Source organism: Dipodomys ordii, unplaced genomic scaffold, assembly GCF_000151885.1.
Source record: "Dipodomys ordii isolate 6190 unplaced genomic scaffold, Dord_2.0 Scaffold125, whole genome shotgun sequence".
Lineage (NCBI taxonomy): Eukaryota > Metazoa > Chordata > Mammalia > Rodentia > Heteromyidae > Dipodomys > Dipodomys ordii.
The window spans coordinates 2,728,376-2,745,305 of NW_012267341.1; the positions used below are offsets into that span (position 1 = coordinate 2,728,376).

General features: G+C 49.3%; 1 protein-coding gene across 1 annotated transcript in view; it reads right to left on the reverse strand.

The window, feature by feature from the left end:
• Window positions 1-11,102: 11,102 nt before the first annotated feature.
• Window positions 11,103-16,930, reverse strand: part of Prdm11 (PR domain containing 11) — a 34,732-nt gene continuing 28,904 nt past the window's right edge. Inside the window, exons 6-7 of the mRNA XM_013029948.1 lie at window positions 14,395-15,021; window positions 11,103-13,267 (exon numbers count right to left, since the gene is read on the reverse strand). Coding sequence (XP_012885402.1) covers window positions 11,103-13,267; window positions 14,395-15,021 — 2,792 coding nt within the window. The remainder of the gene's footprint in view (window positions 13,268-14,394; window positions 15,022-16,930) is intronic.

The window sequence follows — 16,930 nt, forward strand, 5'->3', positions numbered from 1 at the left end:
CTAGCCTTGAGCTGAAGAGCTGAGGGACAGCGCCCAGGCCCAGAGTTCAGGCCCCACTACCGGACCCAAAAAAATTAAAAAAAAAAAAAGACTCCAATTAACCAGCAAATATCTGGAATTAAAGCTATGGCTCAAGTGGTAGAGTGCTGATCTTGAATAAGAAAGCTGAGGATATTACCAGGCCCTGAGTTCAAGCCCCAGGACACACATACACACAATACACTCCATGGTGAAGGAAATGAAATGATTGTGGATCGACTTACAGAATGAGAATGAGAGATGGGCATGAGAAAACTAGCCAGCCTTTATCCCAGCTGCCACTCTACACAGCAGTTCAGCAGACCTCAGACTTCAGTAGGAAGAGTTACCAGCAGGTTTCAGGGCCACTGTGGACATCCTAGACCAGTGCTCCACTTTCAACAAGCACACGGGGGCTTCCATGCAGTGCAGGGAGGGCTACTCTTGGAGAGACCCTTCTACAACATACCACCACCGGTTTGCAGACACCCAAGGAGACCTCGATACTAGTATTGGCCAGTTCCAATGCTGGATACCTCAACCACCAGCGTGAAAGTCAGGAGTCTTCTTTTTTTTATTATTATTAATTATTTTAAGTCTTAGGTTTTAATTTGTGCCTTTCAGATCCTGCTTTTGGACTGCATTGTGTGTTTTTTATGGAAGGATTTTATTATTACATCTTAAAATTGGTTTGTGTTCTATTTGGGAAGGCCTTCCCTAACAAGGCACAGCTGGGCTGGATTCTGAGTGTGTGCTGTCCTGTTCCCCAGCATCACCATGGCAACCTGAGTGACAGACCCTTCCCGCTCAGCATCCCAACCTCTCGGGAAGAAGTGCATGATGAACTTGGTCTGTGGCATCCGCTTCACAAAAGTGACAATGGGTACTTCAAAGAAGTGAAATGTCTTCCTCTGCCAGTTTGGGGATTTCAATTCATGATAACTGTCCACCGTGTCGTTCCCCATTGTAACAATGTCCCCATTGTTACTTAAATCTAAATGATGAACCTGGATACGTGGATATAATAGTCCCTGCCTGTGAACCCGAAGCCCTGCCCTCTGTTAACTAAGACCTGTGTCATGGGGGCCAGCCTGTGTGGATGCCATGACAGATGGAATTGTTTCCATGCTGGCAGGTGTTCCTTGGCTGGGAAGATGCTCCAAGGTTCCAGCAGAGCTTCTTTAGGTTAAAGTCTTTGACTTTCAACCTGTGGCTAGAAAGCTAGAAAGTTCCCGAATTATCCAGCTCTTTCCAGACCCATCGATTTTGCAGTATGGAACTCCTCTATGTCTACATCCAAACTCTGGGTCTTCAGTGGTACCCTAGTTCCCTGATCTAAGTGAGAATTTCTAGAGGAGATGGCTAAGATGTTGTCCTTTCCGTGAGTTGTGTCCCTCTGGGCCTCTCCCTGACAAGCTGAGCAGGACTTTGTAACTTTTGGTTCATGACTTGGCTTTTCTGCACAGAGAAACACATTCTCTGAAGAGACAGAGAGTATAGAGCTCTTCCATGGACAAACATTACAGATCGTTGGGAACTTTGGTCATTATAATTTTCCAGTCCTTGCTAAGTTTTTTTTTGGGGGGGGGAATATTTGTCCATGGTCCCCAACATCATGTTTATAAGGTTGCTCTCTCTACCTTGGCCCTTTCTTTTTGGTTGATATAGCAACAAGAGGATTAAATATTCCCCAGGGAAGCTGAAAGCTAGCCAGCAGCTCTCTTCCTGGAAACATCTGTGATTCTAATCTAGGAACATATGGGTTCTTGACTTTAAAAAAGATCAAGAAACCTGGGCCTATAAACCTGCACTCAGTCCATCTTATAATCCCACCAAAGGACTTTTGAGGTGGGCTGGGAAGGAGTCCTGATTCCAGAGTACTCATGCTCATTCCTTTCATTTCTTTAGCTCTCAAAAGCTCCATTGTTTTCTAGAATCTACGTTGCAGACATATGTAGTGCTAGTTCATTCTCCTTCACTGCTGTCAAATATTCCATTGTGTGGACACATCATAGCCTGGTTGGTGCCATATTTCACCATGGGCTAACTTGGGTGTGCTCCACCACCTCAGCTAGCAGATGTGCAGAGAGAAGACAGGGCTTGGTCTGCATATTCCCTTGTGTATTCCAAGTGCCTAGGATAAAGTTGTCTCATTAGGGCCCAGATGAATTAAAGGTGAAGAATAGATTTGGGGGGCATGGAAGGGGTTGGGGGGTGGGGGGAAAAGCCAAGCAAGGACATTGTAAATGGCTTAATCGTGAATCTTGGTGAATTATCTCAGGCACCTTCACAAGTTGCCTGGGAACTCATTACAATATCTCTATTCACTCCTGCTCCTCATTTACATGTAATGAGCAGAAGAAGACTAATTATGATACTTTCCCACCCAAACTTCATTTGGACACATTTAAAATTAACCCAGAGATGTCAGACTTCCAGTAATCTTTGCATTCCCTTACTTCATCCCAGACATGTTTGTGATTTACTGCCAAATGAAAGGAATTGAGTCTGTGCAAACACATCTGATCTTATTTGAAAGGCACACCATGTGCGTGCGTGTGTGTGTGTGTGTGTGTGTGCGTGTGTGCAGGGAGCATTTTTGGAAGAAGAGAGACAGCCACAGTGCTGAGACATTAAAAACCACTCTCATTCATCTGTGACCCCCCCCCTTGTATTGATCAAGATATACTTGTTGAGTGCCTGTCCATCAAGACCTTGCATGCAGCTGTCCGTTCCAATCCAAGATGACTTCATGTGGGTTCAATGACAAATCATCAAATCAGAACTAGGCAGAGAGCAAGCAAGGAGGTCAGTCCCTTCTTCAGGGTTAGTTCCTTTCCAGTGTGAAAGAGTCCTGGGTGGAAGGGAACTGTCGTCTAAACCTCACCATCAAAACAGAAAATTAGTCCTTGTGATTTGTTTCTGCCTTTGTGTTTCTATTGTCAAATGCCGTGTGTGTGTGTGTGTGTGTGTGTGTGTGTTTTACAGTCTTGAACTGAAGCACAAAAAGATGCATGAGACAATGTAGTCATGTCTGGTGTCAATCTTTGGAGCAAAACCCTTGCCGTGGTAAATAAATGATTTCCCAAGTCAGCAGTTTGATGTTATTTTTGTTTTATCCCCCTTTACATAATGTTTTCAACATATAAAATGTAGGAAAAAATCCTGTGTAAACGATGTGAGCCACCATCAACTTTACTACAACCTGCCAACTAGAGCTGACATACCTTCGGTGCCCTTCCCTCAGGAGACCAGGATCCTGAACTTGGGCTCACCACATTAAAACTCATTTATATTTGGGCTACAGACATGTACGAGCAAACCCTCAACAGTATGGAGTACTTTGTGAGTGTGTTCCTATGCTTATTTAAATCGTATCACCCCACTTTTGTTCAATGTTAAAATCACGAGCTTCATCTACACAGACATATGTAGTTCTAGTTCATTTCTCTAATGTAAGTCTGTGCAGTGGTAGAACAACTCTGGTCCACTTAGCTGAGCTCCATTGTTCCTTCCTCCCATACTCTCTTGGGAAGAAGAGAACCAGCACATTCCATGGGGTTATGGCATACCCTCACAGTGACCAGACAGACACTAAGAAGGCAGAGGTGAGGAGAAAGGAAGGGGGGTCGAACTACTGAGAAGAAGCTGGATGGGCAATGGTCTTAACATCTTGAGTGGAAAAAATTAACAACATGTAATTGAATGTAGGCCCGTCCTCTGTTGAAAACAATCTGGGCTAAGCTTCACTCATCCCCAGCAGCACCATTGGGAAACTGCTGGTGGAAGATGGTCCAATCAAGGCTCAGGCCCACACAGTGGGAAACATGGGAGATGTGGAGGAATGGTTTATCTGCAATGGCTGGAGGGGTTTTCTCAAAGAGATTCTTGTGGGGTAAATACATATGAAGGAGCCGTTTTATTATAAACTGTGTGGGCAATACTTCCCTCAGCCAGATCTGTAGACGAAGCCCTTGAATCACCTGCTGGAAGTCATGTCCAATGGGAGGAGGGGGTGAAGAGCAGGAAGCGGCTACTGAGATCTCTTCTAGTTCTAACCGGACACCAGGCAGGCTTTTCTTCCCTGCCATCCAGGTGATGGTCGATGGAGTCATTCAGAACATGGGCAATGAGGCAGGAATTCAACTTTGAGTAAATTTCAATGCTTTTATTAACAATCTTACAGGGATAATATGACAAAAGGAAAGTTTCTGCGTACATATTATGATAAACCAACATAGCTCTATTTGTATCCAGTGTTCTAGGCCCCCCCGCCACACAGGTACTATAAAGCGTAGTCTGAGGAAATAATAACATTGAATTGTTTCTTATTTAAAGAAAGAAAGTATTAACATATCAATAGGTATGTGATAATAGACTCCTAGGTGTCTCCCTCCACCCCCACTTGATATTTTTTCTTTGTGATTGAAATGAAAATGATTCAGCAGCGTGGGTGTGGAGAGGAGGAGAGAGGCCAGGTTGAAGAAGACAGAATCAGACTGCTTGTTCTTCCCAAGAGACAAAAGTTTAGACTGCAGGGTGCCCACAGGCAGCCTGGCTGTTGTCTTCTTGTAAGCAGTCTTGGAATTGGCTGTCCTCCTCCGCACAGAGGCCCTGGGCCCTCGATGCCCCGTGGCATGCGCTCTCCCTCTGAGGTACAGTGCATTGTGGGATTGCTACTGGGGATGCCCATCCTCCGGCCCGATGCTGACCTCCTGCAGTGGGAAGGCTCGGGTTGGGCCAGGGCCACCTTGAGCCAGGCACTGGAGGATGCTCTGACCTGGATGGCAGCCAGCTGTGGCTCCAAGGACGTGGGCACTGGCAGAGCAGACCTGGACTCCGACTGTGGTGCGGAGTGGGTCTGCTGGAGACTGAGGTATGTTGTTAGGATGATGAGGCAGAGTAAGACAGGGCTAGAGGAGGCTCGGGATGGGAGATGAGTGTCTCCATGGAGCCCAAGGGCAGAGGCTAGTCTGGAGTGCAAGCCTCCACCCTCGGGCTCCCTCCACCCTGCAGCCCATCAGACCCTCTCTTCTACCTCTAAGGGAAACGACAGAGAGGAACCTGAAAGTGAATGGGTGTCTGACTCCTGTCAGGGCTGCATTAGCCCTCCGTCATGCTGCCATCTGACCGGGCCCTCACCCACCTACCCACCCACCCACCCACCCAGCTCTGGGTGGACGGAGGGACAAGCTGAGGAAGTGCATGGGTTTGGGCATCACATCACAGAATGGGAACAGTGTATGTGAACTAATGCGCTGTTGCAGCGGAGGTGGGGGTGGGGGCACTGGGCCTCTGTGCCAGACTAGAGGAACAGCTTTGTCCTGAGTACAGCCAGCAGCAGCCCTGGCTGCATTGAGTGGGCGGAGCCAAGCCCCTGCTTCTGAACTTAAGTTGCCATTGACTTTCTGAGTATGTGGATAATGTCCCTCCCACCCTTCCCTGGGAGCAGGTGCCCCATGCCCTGGCCAGAAGTTTCTGGATGGAGGGCGACATTGCACTCTTCATCTTCCCCCTCCCCTGTTGGGGGCAGCGGTGGAATGGGTGGAGGCTAGAGAACGGCTGTACTTCTGAGGCTTGGCCTCTAGGGGGCAGCAGGAGCATTTCAACTGGACCACTCTTGATTCCCAGGTGCACTTTTCTTTCTATTGGCATGGATGCCAGTGCATTCCTGGAGGGGGAGGGTGTTGGGGAGTTTGTGCAGTGGTCCCTCCACCAAGGGTTACCCTATACTCTACTGCAAAGCAGTGACCACCTTAGTTAAGCATAGGCTTGGAGGGGAGGGAGGAGGGGGAGAAGGGACACTGCAGCTGGAGTTCTGGGGCTATCTCCTTCCAACCTCAGACCGAGCCTGTGGAAGAGGAGAGAAAGTGCACAAGAGGGCCAGGACCCAGCCACCCTCCTCTCCAATACCCTGGGAAGGAGGTCCCACTGCTAGCAAAGTCTGCCCGTTAAGCAACCCCACCTCCCTCCCTCCTGGAAGGGAAGACCCTGTGTCCTCCCCCTTTGCACACATAGCACCAGGCTTTCCTGCTGCTTTCCAGCTCTATAGACTCTATTTCTTATATCGATTTAAAACATAGAAATGTATAAATATATAGGATATCATTTATAGATATATAGACGTGATTTCATCTCTTACTCTGTGTGTATATGTACTGTATATGTCTGTATATACAATATATATGCTGTAGCATAAGTACTATGTACACTGCACCTACCCCTGCTTCCATGCATTGTCTCCTGGGGAGACTGGATTGCATAGGTATTCCCAGGGTGATACCACTTGAAGGGATATGGGGGTGGGGAGTGCCAGATGGAAGAGGAGAGCTGTACCATTTTCCTCCCCGAGGGGTACTCTTTCTCCATCTGGCAAACATGCAAAGACCACCTCAAAAGCTCCTTAAAATCCTAGCTCTGTCACCCTGACGGACAGAGGCAGGAGGAGGGCCTCACTTCAAGATAACAACCTTGCGTATCTCCTGACGTACCTTCTCCCCTGAGAACTGGAGGAGGCCAGACTAGAACTCCCCAGCAGGGATACGGGGAAAGGGCATTTCAAGCTCCTCTGTCCTCTGGTCCCCCCTTTCCTGCCTACAGAGGCCTGGCTTGCTTGCTTAGCCATCCAGATTAGACAGACAAGGCTGCTTCTCTAAGGGACCCAGGTATGCGTGAGTTCCAGTGTCACTGGAACCTTCTGCCAAAACGGGGTGCACTGACCAAAGAAAAGCACAAATCCAACTAAGTCACCCACACCACAAACCCAAAGCAGAGCTAGAGACACGATGATGCCTGTTCTTGAAAGTGGGGAAGGCTATGAGGGAAAACAAAGGGAGTGGGGACTCTGGAAGAGATATATTAGATTTCAACCCAGCTGGCCTTTTCCTGGGTCTCACTAGGCTTCAGGTGGGCAGATAACATAATGCCAGTCCCCAGGCCCAGACTGGGTAAGTCAGTGGCCTATTTTAGTCTCTCGTATTATATTCGCCTTTGTCCTGCTCTTCCCTGTTTCCTCCTTCTTAAGGATACCTCCAAACAAAAGGAAAACATTCAACATTGCTTTCAGTAATGACAGGATCTTTCTCTAAACCCAAGAATCAGCATAAGCAAGTCAAAGAGTGGAGGCTCAAAACCCAACGTGGAGCTGTACAGTGGGGGCTGAGGGCAGAGACCCTCCCCCAAGCCACAGACTCAAGGTCCTGACAATAAATTTGGCTTTCCAGGGGTCCTGGAGTCCCATGCTGCTCACACAGATGGACTCAGCGTTGTGAGATATCACAGGCAGCCAGTACAAAAAGAAAAAGTACAAAACTGCTCATTTTGCCTAGACTCTCCTGTCCTACCAGGCGGGCAGTGCCTGGGGATTTGAGGGGCAGGAGCATTAGGCAGGGCTGGGCAGGTCTCTTGCATTGCAGACATGAGTTGGCAATGGATTCTTGTTTTCCCCCCATTAAAGAAAAGGTTTGCCTTTTGTGGGGGGCGGGTACTGGGGCTTGAACTCATGGCCTGGGCACTCACTGTCCCTGAGCTTTTTGGCTCAAGGTTAGTGCTCTACCACAATGGAGCTACAGTTCCACTTGTTGTTTTTGGGTGATTAATTGGAGATAAGAGAGGTCACAAAGACTTTCCTGCCTGGGCTGGATTTGAACCACAGTCCTGAGTGGCTAGCATTACAGGTGCCAAGATCTCCACTTTGATCATGAAGGTTCCTTCCCCTTTCTAGCTCTGGAAATGTACACACTTTGCACAACTGATCACAAACCTGAGCCTCACAGTTCACTTCATCTCTCATCCTCTCTGTGACCCAAACACAATCACCACCAGTCCAAATAGGACAGATCTCAGTCTAGAGATGCATTTATTTTAAGTGCAAGCTGTACCTCCTGTGCCAGGAGCTGAGATATAGGGCTATCTCATCTGAAGTGAGAACCAAGGCCTGACTCTCCACAGGATGCTCTGCCATCCAAGATATTAGGCTAGAGAGATGTCTGGTTCCCCCAGGGTCCCATCATCTGAACCTGGGAGGTGCCTAGGACAGACTCTAGGGGTCATCACCAGCAGAATTTATGGAGGAGGAGAATCAAGGAGCCCTGAGCCTCCTAGGGAGCCTACAGGCCAAGAAAAGACCCTGTACACATTACAGCGGCATGCCACTCACATCATTGCCTGTCATTCCCTGTCTCAGAACAAAGCCGTCCACAGGGCACCTGCCGCAGCCCGGGCCTGCATGAATTCAACAGAAGCCATGAGCGCCTGAAGTTTCAGAGGCACCTGGCCTGACCTGAGACACCTGAGAGCTCAGCTTCTTAAAAGGCCAGAGGCCATCGGGGGCAGGCAGCCACATGCTTGCCAGAGGGCAACTTGTTCCTCCAGGCCTAGACACCTGTTCCCCTTGCCTAACTCCCTGTGGAGATTCAGACTAGGCAATGGCATAAGCTCAAAGCATCTCTTCCCTCTAGCTGACAGCTTGAGCTCATGTGGGCCATGGTCTCTTGGGAGGGAACAGTCACAGCCCTGACCACTGCTCAGACACAGACACAGATTCTGTCCTGGGTTAGGGTCCTTCCAACTGGGCAAAAGGCCCCCATTCAGCAGGTATGGAAGCGCAGAGGGGAGCAGAAGATGTAAGGCAACTGTTGGCAAGAACAGACCTCCAACTGCTATTTCTCATTCCCACAAAACCCACCCTGCCAGTCTCCCTTGCCCTCAACCTGCCTCAATCCCTGCAATGTTTGGTGAAACCTCCCAGGTTGCAGACTGTGTGGGTATGTGTGTATGTGTGTGAAAGGAGAGGATGCCCCCAGACTGGGGGTTTGCATGGGGGCGGGTAACTTTGTGTCTCCTTGACAACAGCATTACATTTGACCCCAGCTAGGCTTTGGTCTAGATGGGAGAAGTCAGGGAGGGGAAGAAGACCCCAGCTCAGGGTGACACAAGTGGAGATTTGCAAGCATCAGAAAGGGTCTTCCCTGGCTAGTTCTGCTGACACCCCTTGCTCAGAAGAGGAGGAGGAAAGGGTGTGAGTGTGACAGCAGTGGGTGGAGGGGGAAGGTCACCAGGCAGGGGTGCATTGACTTGTTGAAGAAGGCAGCATATGAGGTCTGGCAGTGGGACAGTTGGAGGAACTCAGGTTTGTGTAAGTTTTTCTTTGAACATGCTACATCACTGTTGAAAACAAATGAAAATATTTCAAAAATAATGTAATATATATAATATTTATATAATGAAAAGCTATCGACTAGCAGCAATGATTCTAAAGTTATCTTAGCACCAAGACCAAGGGGGCGGGGGAGGGATCTGAGGAATGACTGATAGGACTGACTGCAGGACCAAGAAAAGGAAAGCAATAGGTTCAGTGTTAATGACATTTCCACTATGTTTCTCCATGGTGGCACAAAGCTCCAGAGGCAAGGAAAAACTCAGAAGAAAAGAAGGAAATCATCACTGTCCAAGAAGGGGCCAAGCAGGTTGAGGGGATGAGGGTCTTGCTGGTGGCTAGATCCAAACACCTTCCACCCAACTGCCCACAGGCAGGGAGCGCAGATCTTCCTCACCCCCCTCCCTCAAAGATGACCTGCATCCATATTATTACAGGCTCTCTGCACATAAGATATGCATAAATCAGATGTAGAAACACAAACAGAAGTTTTGAACAGCTCACGCACGCTTTTGAAAACTCCCTTGCGAGGTATACTGGAGGTGAAATGAACGAAAGAACATTTGATCAACTCCTCTTAAACCATGGCCTGCCCCAGGGAGTAGGCAAATAGCCATTTCTAAAGCTTATCTGATGGGTGTGTGTGTGTGTGTGTGTGTGTGTGTGTATGTGTGTGTGCGCGCGCGTGTGTTGTGTGATCTTTGCTTTAGGACACCTCTACCTTGTTTAGGAAAGGAAGAGTTCACAGGTATAGGGACTTTGCCCATGCCCCCACTGCTTTCCTGCCAGGTCTGCCTTGTCACACAAGGATCTCTCTGGGAACTCTCATTTGAGTTAAGTAAAACCCAGGGCACAAGTTGCGTTGATACTTCTGCACCACATAGCAGATACACCTTGATTATTAAAGGAAAAAAATACCTCCAACACTATAGGATTATAAAGACAAAGTATAAATAATATATATATATATAGATATATTGGATATATTCATTTCATTTTACTTGTTTTTAGCCAAAAAAAATCACTGCCTTATTGGGGTCTGGATTTCTTGGCTCTTTGTCTCCCCAGCAGCCCAGATCTGATTATACTATTTTACTCTCTACTATGGAAAAACAGGAATGCAAGTAGCTCAAGCCTTCTCCCTTTCCCCAGATTTCAAGCTCAGTTGAAAGGCAAGACTGCCTTCAGTGTAACCGGTAATAATAGCTTTAGTCCCTGGAGCATGAAAGGAAGAAACCCAACTACCGAAGGATCAGGGGAGAAGCACTGGGGAGGAGTGAGGAGTTCACAGTTTGACCAACATTTATGCCTACAGAACAGTGAAAGAATTGTCATTAATAATAATAATAACAATAATAATAATAAGCAAAAATCTTTCAAGTCAGTTGGGGGAGGGAGAAAAATCAAGACACTCCAATCCAGACACACAACTCACCCTGATGTAAATGGACCAGAGTCCCTACATGGAGGCGGGGAAACACCCCATGGTAAAACTATACGAACAAAGGAAAGGTAAGAACATAAACCCCAGACCCCAACCGTAAACCCCTCAACCCCCAAATGAAAACATAAACAACATGAGCTACCTAAAGGTGACGGCAGAGAGCCATCATTTAGCTTATGCGGTTGATTGATGGTTAAGCAGGAACGTGAGTGGCTCCCGCACGTGCTCCTGTGAGTGAAAACGAGTTGCCTGGTCATTTTGAAGCTGCCAAGTGTAGACAAGAGTCAGTTTCCAACATGATTCCTTTCTGGAAGCTTCCAGAAGCTTCCGGTGGACATGTCACTTTTTTTTTTTTAAATTTCAGTGTGAGTTTATATATATATATATATATAATATAACATAATATATACTTATATAATATATCAAAGCCTATGAGTCTAGGTTAAAAAAATATTCGACAGCTTATTCTGCAGCAGGAGTGTCTTACATGTCTGGGTAGAATTCGGACCCGTGGTCCACATTCTGCAGCACTGGCTTCTGCTCAAGCGCTGACATCCGACTGAGGACCTCGGCCGACAGGGCGTAACTGTTGCCAGACTTTTCCTCAAACCAGCTGTCCAGGGCTCGCTTGGCATCGAAGTTGGCGATTGGTGGTCCGTTCACGGCAATTGTCAACAGGTCGCTGAGCTGCTCTAGGGTCAGGCGGGAGCGGTGGTTCTTGCGGACCCTCTGGAGGGCATTGCGGCCTTTCTCGCAGCAGGCTGTGGACGTGGGGAGGACTTTAAGGACCTGAATGATCTTGTTCAAGAGGGGGAACCTCTGCTTGTACTTGCAGATGTGGCTGATGAGGTCTTTGAAGCCATTTTTGGTATAATAATCAGCCTTGAGTTCTCTCCACTCCATCAGCAGACTCCCCCGGGGGTCCAGCCCTTCCCTGCAGACGTCCCGGGAGAAGGTGGGGATGGCTTCCAGGTGGTCAAATATCTGTACCATGTCTTCCTTGCCAAAGCTCACAAGCTCCTCGCTGCTCCTGGGCCAGGCGGCCAGATCAAACACCTGGCAGGCCTTCACAAAGATCCGGCTGCGGGAATCAAACCTTTGGGCCAGGATGACTTGGGTCTTTTGGCAGATCTTCTCCCTGATGGACTGGAACTTGGCTTCAGCCACCCTGAGGTTCTTCATGGCGATCCCATTGAAGCTCTCCCGGAAGTTCTCTTCAAATTCCTGCAGATATTCTCCTGGGGAATCGGCCAGTCGGCTGATCTCCTGGATGGCCTCCTCGATCTTGTCATCTACCTGAGACACGAGGAGGTACTCACCTTGGAAGATGTAGGCCAGGCGTGAGAGCACGGCGATCACATCCAGGAGGAAGTAGATGAGCTTCATGGACTGGTAATCCATGAGGAACTGCAACAAGGCCAGCGCGATGGCGGAGGCGTCCGCCCGCTGAGTCTGGCTGCTGACATCCTTCAGGTGGGCCACCACCTCCAGGTAATCCTTGATGAGAGCATTGAGCACGTTCTGCTCTCCAATGATCCACTTCACAGCACGGATGTCCCCCAGGAACTCCGTCTCCTCGCACAGGGTAGAGGCCGTGGAGCGCAGCTCACACAGGAGGCGTGGCGAGTAGCGGTAGAAACTGAGCAGCTGCTTCAAGTTGTTCTCCAGCTCCTCCAGGCAGGGCAACTCCTTCCCACTGATGGCATCCAGGATCTCCAGGTGAGGCCGGTGCACCATGAAGGGCAGGCACAGGAGCCAGGGCAGTGTCTTGCGGATGGCCATGAACATGCTGGCACGCAGGCTGGCGGTGATGTTGGCCCCATCCACGCCCAGACCAACCGTTGGCTTCTCATCTTGTAAACGGATGCCCAAGGCAGCGAAGGCTCGGTCAAGGGCCTGAAGATAACTTTCCGTGCTGGAGAAACCCAGCTCCTGCAAAGACAGGAACTCGGTGGCCGGGGGCCCATCGCTGCTGGTATACTGTACATAGACGGCCACGGTGTCGGCCAGCAGGTCATCGCTCTGCCCATCCAGGATGATGCTAAGGCATGGGGACTGGCGGATGCGCTCCACCAGGTCCTCACGGAGCGCCCTGGCGATGTGGTGAATGAGGATCTGGCAGTCTCCCTCGTTCATGTACTGGTCCACCACCTTGAGCTCACACTTCCGCAGCAGCTCTGCCAGAGGCCGGAAGTCCAGGTAGGGTCTGCCCTCGAGGGCCAGGTGGTAGGCCGTGTTGAAGAGCAGGGTCATGTTCCGGCACATTTCCTCCGTCTTCTCGGGGTGCATGCGCAGCTTGTACAGCTGCAGGCACTTCTTGTGCAGGTTGCTCTGGCTGTGCAGCTTGATGGTGTGGATCTTGAACTGCTTGGAGCCGATGATGAAGGCGGATGTGCGGGAGGACTGCACCGTGTACTGGCGGCAGACGTGGCACCACATCTCGTTGAGGGTCGGGGAGTAGCGCAGAAACCAGAACTTCTTCAGCCACTCTTGCTTGAAGCGTCGGATCCGGCGCCCAGTGGCGGAGGACATCTTGGAGGGCTCATCGGCGGTGGTCATCATGTCGTTGGAGACAGACTCGTCTGCCGAATCGACTTCCTGGTCATCATCTTCTATGATGGCAGGGCCGGATACCATGCTCTCTGAGGCTGGAAGACAGATGGGAAAGAAATACTTACACCCGGTGGGGAAAACATAATGCTTCTGCAACAGGAAGAGGAAACGGACCTGAAAGTAAGTAGGGGCCACATGAAAGCATGTGGATGGACTGAAGCCCACTCTAGAATGTGTTTTCAAGCACTCTTGTGTGAGATTTCCCTCTCTGCGGGTAATCTAAGGCAGTCTTTGGTCACTACCCATTGTGCTCTAGGTAGCCAGCCTTTACTTCCAATCCCTGACTCCTCAGGGATTGAAATGGATCCCAAGCAGAAGAGGAGATCAGATGGAAGAAGAGACCAGATGGAGGAAGACAGGGTATACCAAACACTCTCAGGTTATACGTGGAGGACCTGGAGACTCCTCTGCCCACCACATATCTGGCCACAAGAGGCATGCTGTCCTCGAATGACTGTAGCTTGGATAAGGCCCCAAGCCTTTGCAGAATCAAAACACAGCTTCCTTCTGATGCATGCTTTGAATACCTGTGCCACCTCCTTCCTCCTTCTTCTAGGGGGGTGGCTAAGGCAGGAAGTACTTCCCACCCAGCTCCACTGCACGAGAGCACTGAGGTCTCTCTCCAACTCTCAAGAGACTCAGGATGCCAACAGTTAGGGGAAAACCATGTGGCTGAACACTTCAGGTCTCTGACCTTCTGAAACAGCAGGCTGAGGAACTAGCATAGCATGAGCAGCATAGATTGTGGAAGGGAAGAACAAGCCAGGATATCCAGCATGGCTTTGGGGACCCAGGAGAGCTCCTTACTGGACACCCCATTCAGGATTCTGGGGAAAGAAGTCGAACTTTAGGGTGGACACCAGTGGGACCACCAAAGAAAAGCAATGGGTCAAGAACACAGCACACACCCCCTCCTGCAGTGAAACTTCCTTTATTGACCAGGAGGAATACAGGGGTGACACATGAGGCCTTCCATCAGTGCTGGAAGTGAGCTGGACACTGGCACCTGAGGACATGGAACCCCACCCTGGGCTTGGCCCCTTCCACGCTGGACTCCTCTGGTCTGTCAGCAGGTGGTTATAACAAAGTGCTCTGGGCCACCTGCTACCTTGCGCACCGTCCACTCTTCCCTCTGACACTGACCTCATCCACACTGACTTACCTGCAGGGTCTGAGAACTCGGGGAGCTCCAGTACCTGCGGTGGTAGAACAGGGGGCTCAGGTAGCTTCCCAGACTTAAGCATATCTAGTTCTGCCTGCAGTTCCCGGACCTTCTTCTTCAGGCGGATACAGTTGGGGCAAAAGGAGGTGGTTGGTAGCTCATGAGGGTCTGAGGCGAGAGAGGCCTCCGCAGGACTGTCGGCTTTGAAAGACGAAGGCTCTTCTTCTTCATCCTCCAACGGGCCTGGCTCCTTGGCTACCCCTTGGGGGATCTTCCAATCTCCCTCCCCCTGGGTCCGGCTGACATTCTGCCCACCATGAACCATAGTCGCTGTGCATGGGTTGTAGGCATCATCCTGGTACTTGGGGACTTTCCTGATGACCAAAGAGGTACTCAGTGCCAGCTGGTGGGTTTCTACTTTTGAAGACTCCAGGGATGCCTCCAACACATCCTTGAAAATGAGGTCTATTTTCTTCTTCTTGGCCTGAGGGTGCACATCCCCCTCGTCAAAACCACGCTTGAAGAGCCTTTTGCCCTGTCTCAAGACAGGGATGTGAATGGGACCTCTCAGGTCTTCCGGGCTATCCAGAGCCTGTTCACACTTCTCCCTCTGCAACCTCTTCTCTCCTAGGAAGGAAAACCAGGGTGTAAGGAAGAGGGGAAAAGCCCCGAATGGAGAAAGCAACCAAAAACAGAACAGGCCTTCTGTGAGCGAGTTGCCCGGTGCATCCCTTCATCTCTGGCCTTCTGGGGGTAGGTGTTACAAAAATGGAGAAGTAGATCAGACAGTGAATCATGGTAGTTAGGGCCATGGGACCCTGAAAGTGGAAAGAACTTTGTTTTTAAAAAAAGCCTCATGGAGGTGAACTCTTATCCTTGTAAGCTGAGAGAGATGTATGAGGGAAGGCAACTGGAAATGCTTTCAAAGGGCCTCACCATCCTGAATCCCACTCAGCCATTACATACCTTAGAGCCAAGTATTGATTCCTTCCTCCCACCCCCATACATCTCAGAGGCTTTCCTGACAGCTGAGCAATTAGAAGACAGATGCTTTGACTTGGTAAAAGGTACACATGAAATGCCATGAGCCCCGCTCCTTCCTCCTCTCTGGCTGCACCAGAGGCAAGCTACTCAGGGAAAAGTCCATCCTATAGCAACTGTCTTTTGTTGTTGCTGTTGTTCTCCTAGCAGTCAGAAGCACAGGAATACATGAGAAAAGTTGATCTGAACTTCTGTGGTTCTTAGAAATGACTAAGGCTGGAAGGAGAGGGATGACAGGAATGAATACCTACAGGATCCAAGATGGCGGCTTCTGAAAAGATAAGGACCAGGTAAGCCGCAAGACCCAAAGCCACCTCCAAACACAACTAGGTTTCCTTACCTGACAAAAGACATTTCTTTTTTTCTATTTCATTCTATCTTGTAAATGATTTCAATGCACTTTTCATTATAAGGCCTTTTCTCCAAGATACCAGCCTCCAGTTATGAACAACCCTTCTATGTAAGACCTTAAGTGACCAGATCTCACCATCATGGTACTACCTGGCACTCTTTGCAAAGCAAGACTGTCTCACCATCTAAGATTCCATAAAAAGACCCAGAGTCTGCTAAAAGTGCAGGTTATAAAGACACATGCAGCACAGCTTCTGGGCTCCAAGAGTGAATCCAAGGGCTTCCTTCAGCACCATGACCTCCCATAAGCTCTAGTCCTCTCCTAATTGCCTTTTGGGTTCCTTTCTGCTGCTTACTACTCAGCCTGGCCAAGGACAGATGCCTTCCTTCTGTGTCTTCACATGACTCCGTGCACCTCCTCTGAGGCCTCTCTGACACACCTCCCATGAGCCTCCATTCCTGAAAGCTCACTCCCTCCTCTGAGCAGCTCCCTGGGTTACATGGCTCTCTGAGGACGATGTAGCTGTGTTGCTCTGGAGAAGACACTGAGGGACCAAAGGACCTCACAAATCCAGAAGAATTCAAGCAGGGATGAAACCTGTGTCCTCAGAGAATGACTTTCTCTTGGTTTTCTTTTCTTTGGGTTCAAGTGTCTTTTGGAAACTTCTTGGCTGTCTTCATTTACTTCTTCTTTTATCCATTCAACAAAGATGTTATTGAGCACCTACTATGTTTCGGGCACTTTGCATGAGGCATCTCCACAGGTCAAACGGAAGCCACTGCATCCTTATCATGGAAGCATGCCTTCCCAAGTGAAATCAGCATGGGCCCAACCCCCAGACCCAAAGAAGACAAGACATGAGGCTGTCTACCGAGCATCCTCTCACTGCCCAACCAATCACCAGGTACCTTTTACCAAGCCAGGCAGCCACTGAGCACTCAATGTGCATAGCAGACTCTTTTCTGCTTTGTCTTTAAAGAGAATTTAATGTTAATGAGTCACTCCTATCCCAAATGAAGTCATTTTTCCCCTACTAAGTAGATTCTGGTCAGGTACATGATATGTTGCGGTGAAGCCTTTACTTGGAAGACCAGGTGGATTCTGTGTATGTGATGTATGGCTTTAGTGAAAATGAAGTCCTTG